This window comes from Triplophysa dalaica, unplaced genomic scaffold (assembly GCF_015846415.1).
Source record: "Triplophysa dalaica isolate WHDGS20190420 unplaced genomic scaffold, ASM1584641v1 Contig3, whole genome shotgun sequence".
Classification (NCBI taxonomy): Eukaryota; Metazoa; Chordata; class Actinopteri; order Cypriniformes; family Nemacheilidae; genus Triplophysa; species Triplophysa dalaica.
In genome coordinates, this window is record NW_026622637.1 from 470,473 (window position 1) to 487,247 (window position 16,775).

General features: G+C 41.8%; 1 protein-coding gene across 1 annotated transcript; it reads right to left on the minus strand.

The window, feature by feature from the left end:
* Positions 1–2,976: 2,976 nt before the first annotated feature.
* Positions 2,977–16,296, minus strand: LOC130416951 (uncharacterized). Its single transcript, XM_056742313.1, is given in 3 exon segments — positions 2,977–3,102; positions 13,379–14,427; positions 14,430–16,296. Coding segments are annotated over 3 exon segments (3,042 nt in total).
* Between the last annotated feature and the right edge of the window lie 479 nt (positions 16,297–16,775).

Below are 16,775 nucleotides of genomic sequence, written 5' to 3' on the forward strand. Positions count from 1 at the left end.
TTCAAAGTTTACCCAAAAATGGATCTTAGGCCGTATTTCAAACATAATGCTTCAACACCTTGGACTGGGTGTCCTTGCTAAAATGGGGAACAGTGCCACCTATGGGTCACGAGATTTGAAAAATGGCTATTTCCTTTAGAACACTGTGTTGGTATAATAGCGGGAGCTTTAAATTGGTTTAAATAATTATTTACAATTAGAAGTTTTTCTGTCAATATGGGTGAACAATACTCAAGGCTTTTTTTGCCATATGGAGTTCCCCAAAGTTTGATTCTGGCTCCTTTGCGCTTTTCTCTCTAAATGCTCCAACTTGGATCAAGTTTTAGAGAACATGAGCTATTTTGTATTGTTATGAGGACACCCAAATTTGTCTGCCTGTTAAACGCAACTCTCCGGGTCTTGAGTCTCTTATGGCATGGTTGGCAGATATACAGGCTTGGCTCATTAAATTGTACATTTTCATGATTTGTGTGGTAGGTTTCTCTTATATCAGGATGGCATTATAAACAATTGTAAAATGACTAGAAGAGGAGTATAAGTGTTGAGTCAGTGTATTTAAGTGCTGAAGTACAAGAGCTTTTGATTGTGTACAGCTGCTGCTCATCATCATCATCATCATCAGATCTTATGTGTTCTCATTGGTGAAGGAAGAACTGATGACATCACACATCAATGTACTCATTAAACTGGACATTGGAGAGCAGCTGTGTCTCATACAAACACTATTAGATTGAAGCTTTATAAGGACACCTCATAGCACATGTCTGGTTCTTCAGAGAGCACATTATTCAACCAGAATTTATAAGTTGTTCCTCTGTCTCAGAATACTCACAACTTTAGAAAGTAATTGTAGCAATTTGGTTATTTCAGTGATGTCACAAAACATCTGGGCAGTGGGTTAGTAATGACAGTTGCAAGGTTTCACCATTTTGAGGGTTTACAAATAGTGAATGGGAATAATATAAGTTTTAAATCTAATTGGAAGAGTTTCTGGGGCAGACCTGACCTGTTGAAAAGAGACTGTCTTCATCCTTCTTGAACTGGGGCTGATCTCCAGTCTTGAAATATGGAACATAGTCTAAATGGTATATCTGATGGGTGATTTGATAGTGTTAACTTTACCTGTTAGCACTGAAATCCTGATCTCACTCTCCATGCAAATCACTGTCCAAAGCAACTCCTCCAAAACACATGAACGTACACAAACCAGAAGATCTTGGATCAATTCCAATAAAATCATGTCTAATTCACCAGTGAGAACATGTTACAGTACAAAATAAATGACTTTACTACAATAGCATAAACAGCTGCTTTTAATGGGGTTAGATGCAGCATAGTTCCCATTACACAGTGGTTAATGATTCATAAAGGTCCACAACATAATCAAAACCCATCAAAATCTAATCATAACATGAAGTCAACATGGCGTCATCTTTGAAACCCTTGCCTCCCGTAGCTGCCCAAGACCTATTCTTGCAAACGTTATCTTGGTCGTACACCTTTCACAGACGATATAGAATAATATTGTCATTGGTCCACCTTACTTATTGATTGAAATCAGGATTTAAAGGGATTTACAACAAGCGTGACAAAAACTGTTTCTGGATAGGATCACCTCCTCTGCTTTTAATAACTTTAAATGAGTTTATCCCTCAAGGTTACAGTTATGAACATGAGCCTCGTCTAAAGGGCAAAGGGGGAGCGTGCATTTCAAAAAGCAACACTGATATAATGATCAAACATCATAATAAATATAATTTATCTAAAAAATGCCTGAAAAGGTTTAAAGACCAGGAATAAAATATTCCCTTTGGCATTTCCTGGAACTACCCCTACGTTAAATTCTGAAAGGATCATCCCTATGCCCTACTCCCTTTAAAGAGTAGAGCTCATGTTGCGTAAACTCTGGAGGGAAAACTCACGTGTATCTCCTAATCTGTGCGTTTATAATTTAATTCGCTAAAGAAGCAACACAAACAACATCATCTCTTTATTTGGAGTGAAATTTTGTATGGTGTCCCCTTTCTCGAGGCGCAATATATCAGGGGAACGTACCGTACGTGTGTAAATCGTTATTCTTTGAGCCTTTGGTGATTATTTGGAGTTTCTGCGTGAGAGCGCCCTCTGGCCTTCAGATGTGGTGCCATTTAATCTCAATTCATCACAAACAGCCATTAACAATAATTGAGCATTTTGGTGTGTATCTGTAAACACTTGAGTGGTATTAGTGGTTACATGGTGCAATGCATGAGAAAAACACAAAAGATTTGTTAGGTTTCTCTTCAGCAGAGCATCAGTGTAAGCATTGACATAATCAAACATCACAGAAGGTTCAGGCTTGCAATAGTAAAACATGCACACCAATAAATCTGTATATAGTATAAATCCATCATCTTTTAGTGTCAGTTTGATCTAAAGGTAACCAATGATATACAATATGACTAGTTATGTAAATAATGAGGCCATGAACCTTATTAACATGGTTTTCATGGTCCTTAAAAGCGTACTAATATAAATAAAAATACTAAGTATTAATCAGAGTTAAAGATGTTTAAATCTGAAGTCCACATACATTTTTTGGGCCATTTTTTTCTTTTTGGTTAAAATGAAACTGAATAAAACATTTTGTTCAAGTAGAAAAAAATCTGTGTTCTCCCATTATAGTGGCAAGAGGTGTCCGAGTGGCAAGGGTGTCCGAGGATGCTGTGCAGTAGATACACTTTATTTAAACAGTGGCTGGATGTCCCTGTGATCACTATTTATTGAATTAAGATATAAAACAGTTTGATTATACAGTGTGTCCTGTATTGCACATCAAGTGTTGTCAATATTTTCTACTGCATGTGTTGGTTGTTAATACATAAAATAATAGATAGAAACGTCATTATTCTTATGCTCAAGTCAAACATTTTCTTAAGATTTTGAGTTTTCAGATTTTGAAACGTCCATTCCCAGTGGACCTCCCATCCGAGGCCTTCACGACAGATCTTGTGGGGCCTCAGAATCCTCATTGACTGCACCCCAGGGCACTGCCCCAGGATGTGGGAGACTGATCCAATCTCGAGGAACAGAGCTTGCATAAGGCTGTTGTTTTGGGCCTGCCTGCGAGTCAGATTCAGCAGTTAGGTACACATTCGCTCTTATCTGTCACACAGCCATGGCCTTCTTTTCTTGTTGTTTATTACCAGACGGTTGTTATCATAACATAACAACATAACATGATGATTTACGAAGAGGCAGAAGTTAAGTGAAGTCATTGTGAAAATGGCCTATTAAGGCACTAAAGAGCTGCCGAGTTTAATCGGGTGTTTTAAATAGGGAGACACCTAAACATTTTGGGAGAAGGGTCTGAGGACTGGAGTTGAAAAACACTGTACTACGATAAATGCTATAGTAGATTATTACCACACTCTCTGAAAAAAGGTACACAATGGTACAAAAAATGTTCCTTATTATTATTATTATTATGAGTTTCTGTCTTTTAAGATTTACTTCACACTTTTCTAAAACTGATTTTCTTCTTTTTGTTCATGATGAACCAGCTAGACCATATCCCACTTGACAGATTTTTGGAACGTATGACTGGAAACAGGTCTTCAGTGAGAAGAGAATATTCAGCGCTGTGAAAATTGAGGGAATCCGAAATTTGGCAAGCAGTTGGGGTCGAGGATAGAGTTCTTTCTGCTTTTAGTGCCTATTTTTTGCACAACAGGAATACCCTGCTCTTTCTCCAGAGGCATGTGTTGAAGGTAGCGACACTTGGTGACAATTCATTGGAAACTGCTGTTGTCCGGATTATTCATCTTTTGTCCTAGACTCAGAGCATGCCACGGCCTTATGCTTGTCCAAAGTCTTCACATCCACATTTTACTGCAGTAAAACTAATTTAACATATAGGCTTGATTCATCCTCATTAGCCTCATTTTTCTATCTGCCGCGCACTTGATGAATGTCAGCGTTTCTTTTGCAAAAACGAGTCTGTTGTGCATACAGAGGAAGTTCCAATATTCTTTCAGGTTAACTATGTTTTCAACATAGACACATTGTTGATACTGTGTGGAAAACTTGTGCTTTCACATTTGTTTGATTCTCATTTTCATGCCTTTCAAGTGTTTCATATGACAAGGTCTGGTTTTGTATTATGCTAGGAGATGAACTGGACTACACGGCACTTGACCTTTATATGATTGATGATGTTTCGTATGTAGGAGCAAGATATTTGTAGTCACTTAACAGGTTTTTGTAGAACTGTTACAATGTTTTTTGGATGTTTTTGCGTTATACATCGCATTCGTTTGTATAAGGAATAATTAATGCTTTAAAATGTTAATGTTACAATTGTAATGTGGATGGTATAGTTCAGGGAATAATGACAATTCTGTCATCATACACTAACCCTCAAATTGATCCAAACCTGTATACATTTCTTTGTTCTGCTGTACTCAAAGGAAGGTATTTGAAAGAATGTCAGTAACCAAACAGATCTCGCCCAGCATTCACAGTGATAGTATTTTTTTCCACTATATAGTCCATGGTGGTCGAGACCTGTTTGGTTACCAACATCCTTCATAATAGTAGTACAGCAGAACAAATAAATGTATACTGGTTTGGATCATCTTGAGGGTGAGAGAATGACGACACAATTAAAATATTTGCCTCAACCATAACTTTAATGACTGGTATTGCATGAAAAGCGATATAAAAAAATATGAATTTGTTAAATTGTATTGCGAATATTTTATAACAAGTATTATATTGTTGATGGGAAATTATATTTTACATTATATAAACATGATTTAGTAAATTTGTTTACCTCCGTGAAGTTGCACCCCATATAAATAAATTTTAACCAATTCGTTTGTGCTGATATGTGCCGCACTGGCTAGCTTAGATATAATTTTAATGATTACATTTTAAATTATGTATTTTTTTATATTCAGTAAATAATATTTAGTTTTTATTCAATATATATGAAAAATATTTTGGTAATATTGCCGGATTCTTTTTATAATTGTTAATTTTAAATCAAGAATTATTTTTTTATAATTATTGCCAAAAACAATCAATTCGGAGTGTTTCAACTCAATCTTAATGTACTTAATGTACAATGATATTGGTTTTTTTGGCTCATAGTCTCATGACTGAACAAAGGCTTGTTGCATACTATAAGTTCAATATTGTAGTTGGAATGAATTCTAGACTTGGTCAAGGATGAGCTTTTTAGTGAGGAAAGGTTGCTTTGGGGTCTTTTTGTTTTGTTTTTTACCATTGCTGCCTGGGTATTCTCACTTTCCAACTGCCTTTCTAGGTACTGGAACTCCTCCTCAGGAAGATAGGTGGAACACAGTGTATGGTTCCACATTTTTACAAATTCTTCTCACTTCTTCTTTAATTTCTATAAGCTGTGTCAACACTTTTCTTTGGAATCCTAAATGCAACAAAGGCATTCTGTTCATTTCAAATAACATACAAAATAGCACCACAATACTGAGGTATGACGACTCCAAATTTACATGCAAACTGTTTGTTATTGATGTATTGATCACAAATCTCTGCCTCCTCATCTATAGTGGACAACAAGGAGAAGAACTGTGTCCAGCTGTAAACCAGAAGGTAAAAGATAAAATAGAAATCCTTTATTTACTCCCACGTTCCCGATTCAAGAAAATCAAGAAAAATATTCTAATAACAATCTATTGATACTTTCTTTTGTCTGTCATTGGGTACTTGTCTTGCTTTACTGTAAAAAAAAGCAAACGCATGTAACTAATATGCAAAAAAAAGCATGATTCTCCTATTACATTGGGACACCACCCCTATTTTAGAAACATTGACACATTAAAAGTAATATGTTAAATAGGTTATTTTAACTGATTAACGGGCATAAGCTCAGCTCTTAAGTATATTCATACTAAACCTTTAGAGTTTCTGCCTTGAGGAGTCCTTGCTGATTGGTGCTTAGTCTTGGTAACTGTCATGTTACAAAGACTTGTTATTTTATTTTACTATATCACCCCTCAAAAAAATAAATCTTTGATGCTGTGGTGTGACTTATCAGTTTTGTTTATTCCATTACCTGGGGTTGAGGTGCGTGTTGGTAATTATAAGAACCGACCCCTGGATGCCTGCTTAGTCCCTGATAAAAGCATATTTGTATAAGATATACATAAAGGTTGTATTGCATTAACCTAAGAAAAAATAAAACTGCTCTGTTTTTGTGAATTAAAGAGAAGTCATGAATTTAGGAATACAGAGCTCTATTGTTCTGAAATAATGCATTCTCTTTAATTTCTCAAGTGAATGCAATTTATTACTGGAGGATATTTAGAGTCAAGAAATAACAATCAAAGCACATCTTACTTTTTGGCTTTTCAATTCTTGTGGAGTCCAGAGACCGTGGAGTGCCTTTATAGTCAAAGAAAGCAACATGTATTCAAATTTAAAAGAGCAATGGATGAAATACCAGTCTGAAACTTAAGGCTACTCTGAAGGTGTCTGATGTCTTGAACTGGTATTTAGTTATCTTGTTGGTACACTACAATCATAACTACTTATACTTCCTTTTAATGATTAAAGCATCATTATTAAATTGGAATCTTTTTCTTTACTTTGTTTAGGAATTGGAGAGAGGAGTTGTGGTGTTTGTTGAGAATCTACAAAAAAAGGTTATTTAAATATATGACTTCAGTGTTGTTGTCAGGGCCGCATTAAGAGCTCACTGGGCCCCGGGGCTATGAGTTTCTGCAGGGCCCCCCCCACCACTTAAGGTCACTAACTATGTATATATAAATTCAACATCCATTCTTATTTATTTTACTAAAGTGATTCAGTCAAGGACAGTAAATTACTTTCTTTCTGATGTTTGATTAACATTATTGACACAATGGCGACATCAGCTTTATTAGCAGCTTCTGTCACTTTAAGACCAAGTGCGCTGTGCAAAACCGTCTCAAGTTCACCAAGGTATCAAAACGAGCATTTACAAAATCAATCCTCTCCTGCTGCTAATTGTGCCTGAGCAGTTTAAAATAATTTGTATCTATACCACAATGCTTAAATACGTGTTTAAATTATAAACTTACATCATGATGATGGCGCAGCACAATTGACATATTTCTACTGGACACATTAGCACTATCGCCACTGCCAGCCCTTTAGGCGAATAGTTTGATCAAACACAAAAAGCAATATCATACATCCATCAAGTTAATAATCAAACTTAACAGTTAACGTTACCTGAAATTGGTGGGGTCGATGATGACGCTGTGTCTTTATCATGCGCTCCAACATCCACCACTCCGTGATCATCAGCTTTTGTAAAATAACCCGATAGTTTTGGGATTTTACTGAGTAGCTCATGTTTCCTCTGCTGTTTAGCTTTTAAAAAATTAATTTTTTGAGCCCCATTCGCACATTTTTTATTAAAGATGACATTTTTAGCTGTCGAAGACTGTTTTTTGCGTGGCAATTTTAAGAATAGTCTAGAATGAAGTGAAGAGTGGAGGCGATTGATTGGTTGATGCGTAGGCTATATTCTAATAAGGCGCAGACAGCCATCGCCTGATAGGCCTAAGCTGAATTGTTGTATATAAAACAAATGCATTTGATTTGGAATATCAAATTCAAACGTGATGTTTCAATTCACCGTGCCCTGCTGCCCACGGGGGTTTGATTGACATGCGACCTGACCAATCTTAACGCGAATGCGCAATTTTCTTAATAATATTAATGAGAATGATTCCATGATAGTGCATGGAATATATGGCAAAGCGCTATTAAATAACAGGGCTAAATTGTGGGGGGCGTGGTAAGGCTTTGGCAATCAGATGGCTAGTAGTAATTAATCTGCTCTACAGCCAATCACGGGCCCCCTCCTTGCTCGGGCCCCCTCCTTGCTCGGGCCCCCTCCTTGCTCTGGCCCCGGGGCTTTAGCCCTGCCTAGCCCTATTGTTAATGCGGCCATGGTTGTTGTACTCGTAACAGAGAACATTTGACTTCCTATACAGTGCTCCATCACCTTCCATTAATTTCTTCATTCATCCAATAGAGTGTAAAATATCTCCATCCATGGTTAATTAATAAACAATATTGCTAATAGATGTCAGAAATCAGTCAGAAATCATTGGTAAGTGGTCGATGCTTGTTTTTAAATATAATTTACACTTCATATTTGATGAATTGAGAAATGAGTAGAAGGTAGCTGAGTGCAGCATAGAAAGTTTACTGCAAAACATCATATAATAAACTGAATTTAAAGTTAGGTCTGTCTACATTATATATCCTACTTTGTTGTGTAGACATTTTGGGGTCATCCAATGGACTCATCAGACCACCTAATGAAAGATTTCAATAAATAATTGTTTTCACTACTACACTATGTACACAAGGTTACACTTTAAATCAATTTTCGAGACATGAAAATGTGAAAATTATGTATTTGTATTTGCAACAAGTCTACATACAAGGCTTTGCAGAAGGTGGTGTTGCAAAAAGCTCCTCTGAAAAGATTTCTGCTGGATATAGCAAAATAAATAAGAATAATCATAATAAAAGTTTTTTAAAGCAAAGAGCTTTACACAGAATGCCTGTCATTCACCCACTCACAATAAGAGCAGTTAAGATTTTGGTTTGTGGTGCTCTAGGACATACACTTTTTACAATTAGAAGGCAAATGATTGAAGCAGCAATGCTCCAAAGAGATGCGTTTTCAGACGTTTCTTAAAGATGGCTACAGAATCTGCAGATCTTGTAGCAGCAGGTAGATCATTCCACATAGGTGGAACAGATCCGGAGAAGGTGCGCGAGAGAGATTTTTATAGGGAGCCAATGTAGCTTAATGAATAGAGGAGTGACGTGCTCTCTTCGGTTCATTAAAGATAACTCTTGCCGCAGCATTCTGGATCATCTGTAGAGGTTTGGTTGTGCCAGATGGAAGTCCAACCAGTAGCGAATTGCAGTAGTCCAGTCTGGACAGGACCAGAGCCAGTACTAGGACATGCGTAGCATGCTCCGATAGGAGGGGTCTCATTTTTCTAATATGTAGAGAATGAATCTACAGGACCGGGCGGTGCTGGCAACTTGATTTGTGAAGTTGAGCTGACTCAAGGAGTTCACCACTCCTAGGTTTCTTGCCTTTCTGGAATATGTGATGGTTGATGAGCCCAGTTGTTGAGAGGCTGTGATGAGTCTTTGTATCGGCCGGGATTGCAAGCAGTTCTGTATTTGAAAGGTTCAGCTGCAGGTGATGGTCATTCATCCAGAGTGAGATGTCGGCTAGGCAAGCTGAGATGCGTGCAGAAACAGTCGGATCGTCTGGGCGAAAAGAAAGGTAGAGTTGTGTATCATCCGCATAGCAGTGATTAGGGATGGGTATCGTTAATGTTTTAACCGTATTACTACTTTCATCGATACCACTTAACGATCCGGTACTTTGACGGTACTCTTATTGGTACTTTTTTTGTGTTTTTGTATGAAAGCCAAAACTAAAGCTGGAGTTTTTTTTCCCTATTTAAAACATTCTTATTCTTTACATCCGTTGACCTAACATATCTTAATGCAGGTAAAATATGACTCATACCCGCCTATTATTCATAGAGAATTAAAATAAAATGCATGTGGTCCTAAATTTGTTTGTGTTTTTGTTTAATAATAATAAAGAAATGGTATTCCAATTACGTGTTGTGGCTGGAGATCTTCTCTTTTGTGATGATGTGTGTAGTGTAGCAAATATTTCCCTCATTTGTGTGTTTCTGCATTTAGTACTTATGATAAATAGGGACATAATATGTATAAACACACAAACACAAAAAAGTTTATGTATTTCATCGCTACAAATTAATTTTTTAGGTAAGCTCTGCTTTATAATTTCTAAGGCATAATTTATTATTATTCATCCATTTTAAATGCAGTACTCTGAAAGCATTTTTTATGTTTAAGATTTATTTAGGCTACTGCTGATTTATATGTAAGGCTATTTTTTATGTGATGTGTGTTTATTAATTATTACATACTAATTTAAAGAAATCTTATGCAATGTTTATGTCTGTGTTATTTCGGAAGACTGCTAGGCTATCATACGTACCTGAGGACGTGGATGATGAACTATTAGCTAGCAGGCAGTCAAAAAATTAGCATTTATCAGTCTGTACATAATGCACTTTAGAGAAATGTTTAGCCAGATTACTTGTGTTGCCGCTCTTACAAGCAAAAGTCTTGTTGCACTTATTGCAACGAGCATTATCTGCATCCACTCGAGTAAAATGTAACCAGACTTTAGACCAGGGCTGTCCAAACTTTTTCTAAAGGGGGCCAGATTGCATGTTGTCAATACACATGAGGGGCCGTGTACTTTTATTTTTTAATGCTTTCGTGCATTTTCATTGTTATGCTAGTCATGGTCATTATAATAAAATGCAACTCTAAATTAACAATAATTTATTTTTTAGGTCTGAGAACATACAAAAACAAAACTTATGTATGAAAAAGAATGTAAGAAAAGTATAGCTCAAACGAAGTGTGACACTATAGCAGTTAAAGGCAACATTTTAACAGTCACTTTCAAATTCAACACCTCAATGGAGGGATGATAGGCCTACAAACATCAGGGTTTAATCAATTACAATCTGATTTATAACAAAATGTTTACAATGTGTAAAGAGAAAGTTATATCTCAACGAATTGTGACAAGTAAGAAAAATTATAGATTATTATAATTAGAAACAATTACCTGAAAACTCAACAAAGCATCAGAGGTTTTAAACAATTATGTAATCTGCATTAATGTAAAATATGGATGAAATATACTGATGAAAATGCTAAACTCGAGTTAAGTGACACTAGAAAAGAATACATTTTAAGAATTCGGTAAACAGGTAACACTTACACTGTAACAATCATCAGCTGAAAACTGAACAAATCATTGCGACGGATGGAACTGCGATCTGTGTCTGAAATATCAACACTCTCACCACATGCCAAAGAAAAATGATCGAAATTATGCCCGCGTTCTGTCACCTGTCTTTTGATGTCCGATTATATTTCTTCAATTCTCCGTGCGATAGTGTTGCGAGCAAGGCAAAGATTCGCAAACTCTTGCTTCTTGTCTAGACAGATGTTTTCTGCAATTTTCATTACACATTCTTGAACAAACTCACCCTCAGCGAAAGGTTTTCCACGTTTATAACGATTATCACCTCGTAGCTTGCTTTGGGAATGTTTTCATTGGACTCCTTTGCCCTGATAAATAATCGCTGCTGGGCAACTAGAGAGGCTTCAAGCTGTTTAATTTGATCCTATCGTTCGCTGCCGGAGAATCTCTGATATGAGTTTGCGTACTATGACTCGGAATGCCTCTTCACGTTGTATTCTTTCATTACCGATACAGTCTCATTCCATATTAGGCAAATGCAATTATTTGGACTCTCTGTGAAAAAAATACTCCGCTTTCCAGCGCTTATTTAACTGGCGGCCCTCCTTACAAACTTTGCGTTTTTTTATACGTGACCATTGTGGTATCCTAACGGTTAAACTGCCACTCACTCGGCCTCTCACAACAATTGGCCCTAAAATCTAGTGCTGCCAACTTCTGCTGACATTGTAAAATTGGAATGATTTGATTTTCGGGCCGCCTTAAAAAAATTAACAGAGACGCTGCGGGCCGTTTCAAATTCATCCACGGGCCGTGATTGGCCCGCGGGCCTGACTTTGGACACCACTGCTTTAGACCGTTTGATTCTCTCCGCAATCGTCACTCTAAGCGCGAGCTCTTTGTAGTGTGCGCGCAAGCTCTGTGTAGTGTGGTACAGACGGACATTTCGCGTGCGAGATTGCGAATAACAAAAATGCTGGTAAATGTATTTAATAATATCGCAAATTAGACATGGTTGGTCAATTAAAATATGCTAGTTAACGTTTATTTAGCAATAAGAAATAGTAAATGTTTTTCTTAATTTCTCAAGTACCGACAGCAGAACCGTTAACGTCAGAGCTTATCGATACTTCGGTCTTTTATAATTTAGCCCCGAGACCGATAAAGTAAAGAGTTTCGGTACGCATCCCTAGCAGTGATAGAAGAAGCCATGTTTCCGGATGACGGAGCCTAGGGATGATATGTATACAGAGAATAGCAACGGACCAAGCACTGAGACCTGAGGCACACCTGTGTCGAGATGTTGGGACTCAGAAACCTCACCTCTCCAAGATACTCTAAAGGACCTACCCGAGAGGTAAGACCCGAACCATTGTAGCACCATTCAGGAGACCCCCATAGTCTTGAGGGTGGACGGGAGGATGTGATTGTTAACGGTGTCAAAGGCGGCAGGTAGATCCAGTCGGATGAGAACGGATAAGTTAGAGGAAGCTCTTTCCAGTCTCAGGGCTTCAATGACAGAGAGCAGCGCAGTTTCAGTGGAATGACCGCTCTTGAAACCAGATTGGTTACGGTCTAGGAGGTTGTTCTGGGCGAGAAAGGATGAGAGCTGGTTACATACAACACGTTCTAAAGTTTTTGCAACGAAGGGGAGGAGGGATACCGGTCTGTAGTTTTCTAGCAGTGCAGGATTAAGAGTAGGTTTTTTTAGTAGTGGGGTAATACAGGCCTCTTTGAAGAGTGTAGGAAATGTACTAGTGGTGAGAGACGAGTTGATAATGTAGGTCAGAGAGGGAACAACCGATGGGGAAATGGCCTGGAGGAGATGATTCGGGATGGGATCTAGGGGGCTCGTAGTCGGGTTGTTAGAAGAAATGACCTTGGAAACGTCCTCTTCAGATACGAGAGAGAACGATGGGAGCAAGCATGTGTCTGGGGATTGGGCGTAGTCAAGAGGTGGTGGCACAGAGAATTGATTACTGATTGTGGTCGTTTTCAGTACAAAGAACGACGCAAAATCGTCAGCTGTAAAGTCTGATGGAGGTGAGGGGGTAGGCGGGCAAAGAAGAGCAGAAAAGGTTTCAAAGAGAGTACGAGGGTCAAGAGAGTTATTGATTTTAGCATGGTAGTACTGGGTTTTCGCAGATTAGACATCCGCAGAGAAGGAAGAGAGTATAGACTGATAAAGAGAGAGGTCGGTTTGTTCTTTTGATTTGCGCCACCTTCTCTCAGCAGACCTGAGAGAGGCACGATGTTCATGGAGAACATCAGATAACCAGGGGGCGGAAGGAGATGCACGAGATGGCCTAGATCGAAGAGGGCATAAGATGTCTAAGCAGGAGGTTAGTGAGGAGCAAAGGGTGTGGGTGGCAGTGTTAGCATCAAGGAGAGAGAACTGTTTAGGGGGTGGGAGAGTGGCAGAGACTGCTGAGGATAAGCGGGTGGGAGAGAGTGATCGTAGGTTTCCAGCGTCCGGGCGATAAACTTTTTGTGGGGGCTGTAGTATCGAACCTTCTCATTTGCCGCACCACGGAGCGTGTTCGGGTCGGACTCGAACCGCACCGTGGCATCAATGACCAGAGCTTCCAAACCTCGAATGAGCACCAAGTCCAACCGCCGTGACTCTCCGCCAGCAGTCTCGAACGGCCATTCTCGGCGGACCTCCCATCCCAGGCCTTCAGCCTCGGTCGCCAGGAGACGACAGATCTTGTGGCGCCTCAATATCCGCATAGATTGCATTCGGGGACACTGTCCGAGAATGTGAGAAACCGATTCCAACCGCGCCGAACAGAGTCTGCATGAGGCTGTTGTTGTCTTGGGCCTTCCTCGGACTATGGATTCCGCTGTGGGGTACACGTTCGCTCTCACCTGCAGCGCCGCAATGAAGCAGCGCTCGGTGAAACCCTTGTGCATTCTCAGCCAATTGTTGCTTGCCCGGCAACCTTTAAGTTTGGCAATTCCCCTGCCCTGAACAGGCAGCTCTGTCCACCTACGGAATTCATCGGCCCTCCAATCACATGGCCACGGGCAGGCAGGCGTCAGCGGGCAGGGCTCGTCTCCATTTGCGTTCACATTCCACAGTCCCAACTGTGGAATCTCAACATCGCCCCCCCCTGCCCTCCGCCACAATTGCCTGAAATGATCCTTCGCCCAGTCGCTGGTAGCCAACGCTTTCACCACTTCGTTTGAGGATATAGACAATCGTAACCATCTTCTCGCTTGGTTTGCCGGGGTTTGTCGGGCGAGTTTGCAGATCCCCAGGCCACCATCCCGGTTCCTTGCATATAATAACCCATCACAAGTTGACCGTGGAAGGTGCAACCATTCCTTCACGGCGCCCTTGATGATCCTGTCCAAGCGGTTTAGAGCGGCCAATCCGAGCTCGGCATGATCGGCCAGGTAGTGGAGTCGGGGTATCGCGTGCCGGTTCAGTAGTGTCACTTTCTGAGATGGTTTAAGTGGAGACGCCGCCAGACGTCTCACCCACTTGTCAAGAATACTGGCCTGATCCGGCTTAACAATCCCAACCCAAGGATTGCATTGGGCCCCGAGGTACCTGAAAGATTCGTGTAGAGTTGCTGGATCATCTCTACCATGTGTAGGTCCACCTTAACCATTCCGAGCGCTGCGAGCAGATGCTCATGGGAAACCGAGTCAAAAGCCTGAGCGAAGTCAATCGACACCACTGCGAGTGGGCTGCTACACTCGGTCTTGCAGTGACGGATCAGGCCCCGGAGGACCTCGATGTTTTCAGAACATCCGGGGGTAGGACGGAACCCCCTCTGACTAGGGTGGAGCGGACAGGCCGGAGCCAGTCGCTTCGACAGGATCCTAGTAAATACCCGTAAAATCATTGATCCAATGGTGATCGGCCTCCAGTTTCCGATCTCCCTCGCCAGCCAAGGATCCACTGATTTGGGTAGCAGTATCGTTCGACAACTCTTCAGGCGTGTAGGAATGATTCCGGTGACCCACCACATGTTGAACATACGTGTGAGGGCCTCACCCTCAGGGTCCCATTCAAGCAAATCCTGCTTACCGATACCATCTGGACCCGGGGCGGAATTCTTTGCCACTTGTCGAAGGCAGAGCAGCACCTCCTCTTCCGAAATGAGCCCAGCCAGGAGATCGTTGTCCGCGTGTTCCCCCGCCCTGAAATGACCCAGCCCGCGGAAAGATGTTTTTTCTTCCCACTTGCTCTTGTACGCCCTGAATACCAGGGGGTATATATGCAGGGGGATCTGGCACCTCATCGGAACCGCTCCGTCCAGGATCTCCCCCGCCAGGCGGGCCGGGTCAGTTTGATACAAGTGCTGACACCTGCTGTAGACTTCCTTCCGAAGCTGGCCCTTACGCCGTCTACGCAGAACACTATGGGGAACACGACCTCTTTTGCGGCGAGAGGGTGCTGAGCCATTTCTTGCTTCAGGAGTCAACCCCTGAAGCAGTGAGGAGGTTGCTGCCTCGACCATTGCAGGTAACTGGTCGCTGCCTTCCAACCAAGCTTTTAGGACTGGGATGTTGTCCGCGTCGTCGCCCTCCAACGCATCGATCATTTCGCGAACGAGCTCTCGGAGACGTACCTTGAGCCCGCTCTCTGACCGGGAGGTTGTTGTGTGAGGGACCGACGAACTCGCAACAGGCTCGAGTGGCATAACTCCACCATCCATAGAGACATTTACTCGCATGCGCCTCGAACTAGTCGAAGCGTCTGGGTCACCTACCAACGAGGCCCGCGTAGTTCCTGCCTCCACCGCCTCCCCAATGGGGCCAAGTGTCGCCATCAGCGACGCAATCCGTTTCCGGTTGCGCACAGCGGGGTGGACATGCATCTCGTGGATACTGAGGCCCCTCTTGGTACCGAACGTGGCATCGCAAGCTTCACATTGGACGGGGCCCGGGGGCCTCGCCACCTGATGGCCCCTGCATTTAGGGACGTGGAAAGCGATCGCATGATGGTTGGGGGCCGTTTTCCCGCACGAGATAGACATATATCTTACCAAGACACCGCTATGCACTACTTTGGTATGCCTCCTCAGTTGTACCAGTGTCCCCATCGATACTCCACATATTGCGCACCTGTGTGCCTCGTAAGGCATTCGGATCACCAGCCCAGTTGCTGTGACCTGGGCTGCCGGAGCAATGACCATGGCAGAGTCATCCTCCCACTCATCGACAGTTTGCACTGTCGCAGCGGCTTCTCGAGCATCCCCACTTGTTCCGGGTTGGTCGTTATGAGTAGTCTGGGTTCCCATCATCGCGATGTCACTCTCCCTAACGCGCGTGAGAACCACCGAGCACTCTCTTAATCGTCCGTCAATCCCATTGTTGTTAACGCCTTGGCCACCGTCAGCACCGTGTACCCTAGCCAGGGGGGCACGGAGGGGGTCTGGCTCTAATGAAGTCGCGCAACCCCTACGCTTCTCCATGGTAGCTTGTTTAACCGGGCGACCTACCATCCGGGATGGGTTTCCACCAACAATCATTGGATAGAAGCGTCTGCCAAAGCACAACCGCCTGTATCCAGACAGTTATTTATTGAACAACCTGTCCCGGTCATAGTGTCACCTCTTGCGGTTCAGGAGGAAGAGGGCAGATGGAAACCTAGGCCCCTCCAGACCTCTTGCTCTGTATCTGCACGGCACTATCACGGTAGGCCTGTTGCTTAGAGCGTTTCTTCTTGACTACATAGCCCTCTCAAAGATCGCCCCAGCAGATCAAACTGCGGCAGAGTTGCATGCCTACAGACTTCGGGGACTGACTTCCATTCCGCGCCATCGCTCTCAGCCTCGACCGACCATTTAACGATACGGGTTCTTTGAAGTTATCTCCGACTCCGCTCTCTGGCAAGTGGGTTTTCAAGAGAGAGATCAATGAACTCGCTGCGGGCTCAGCGGCGTCACCACAT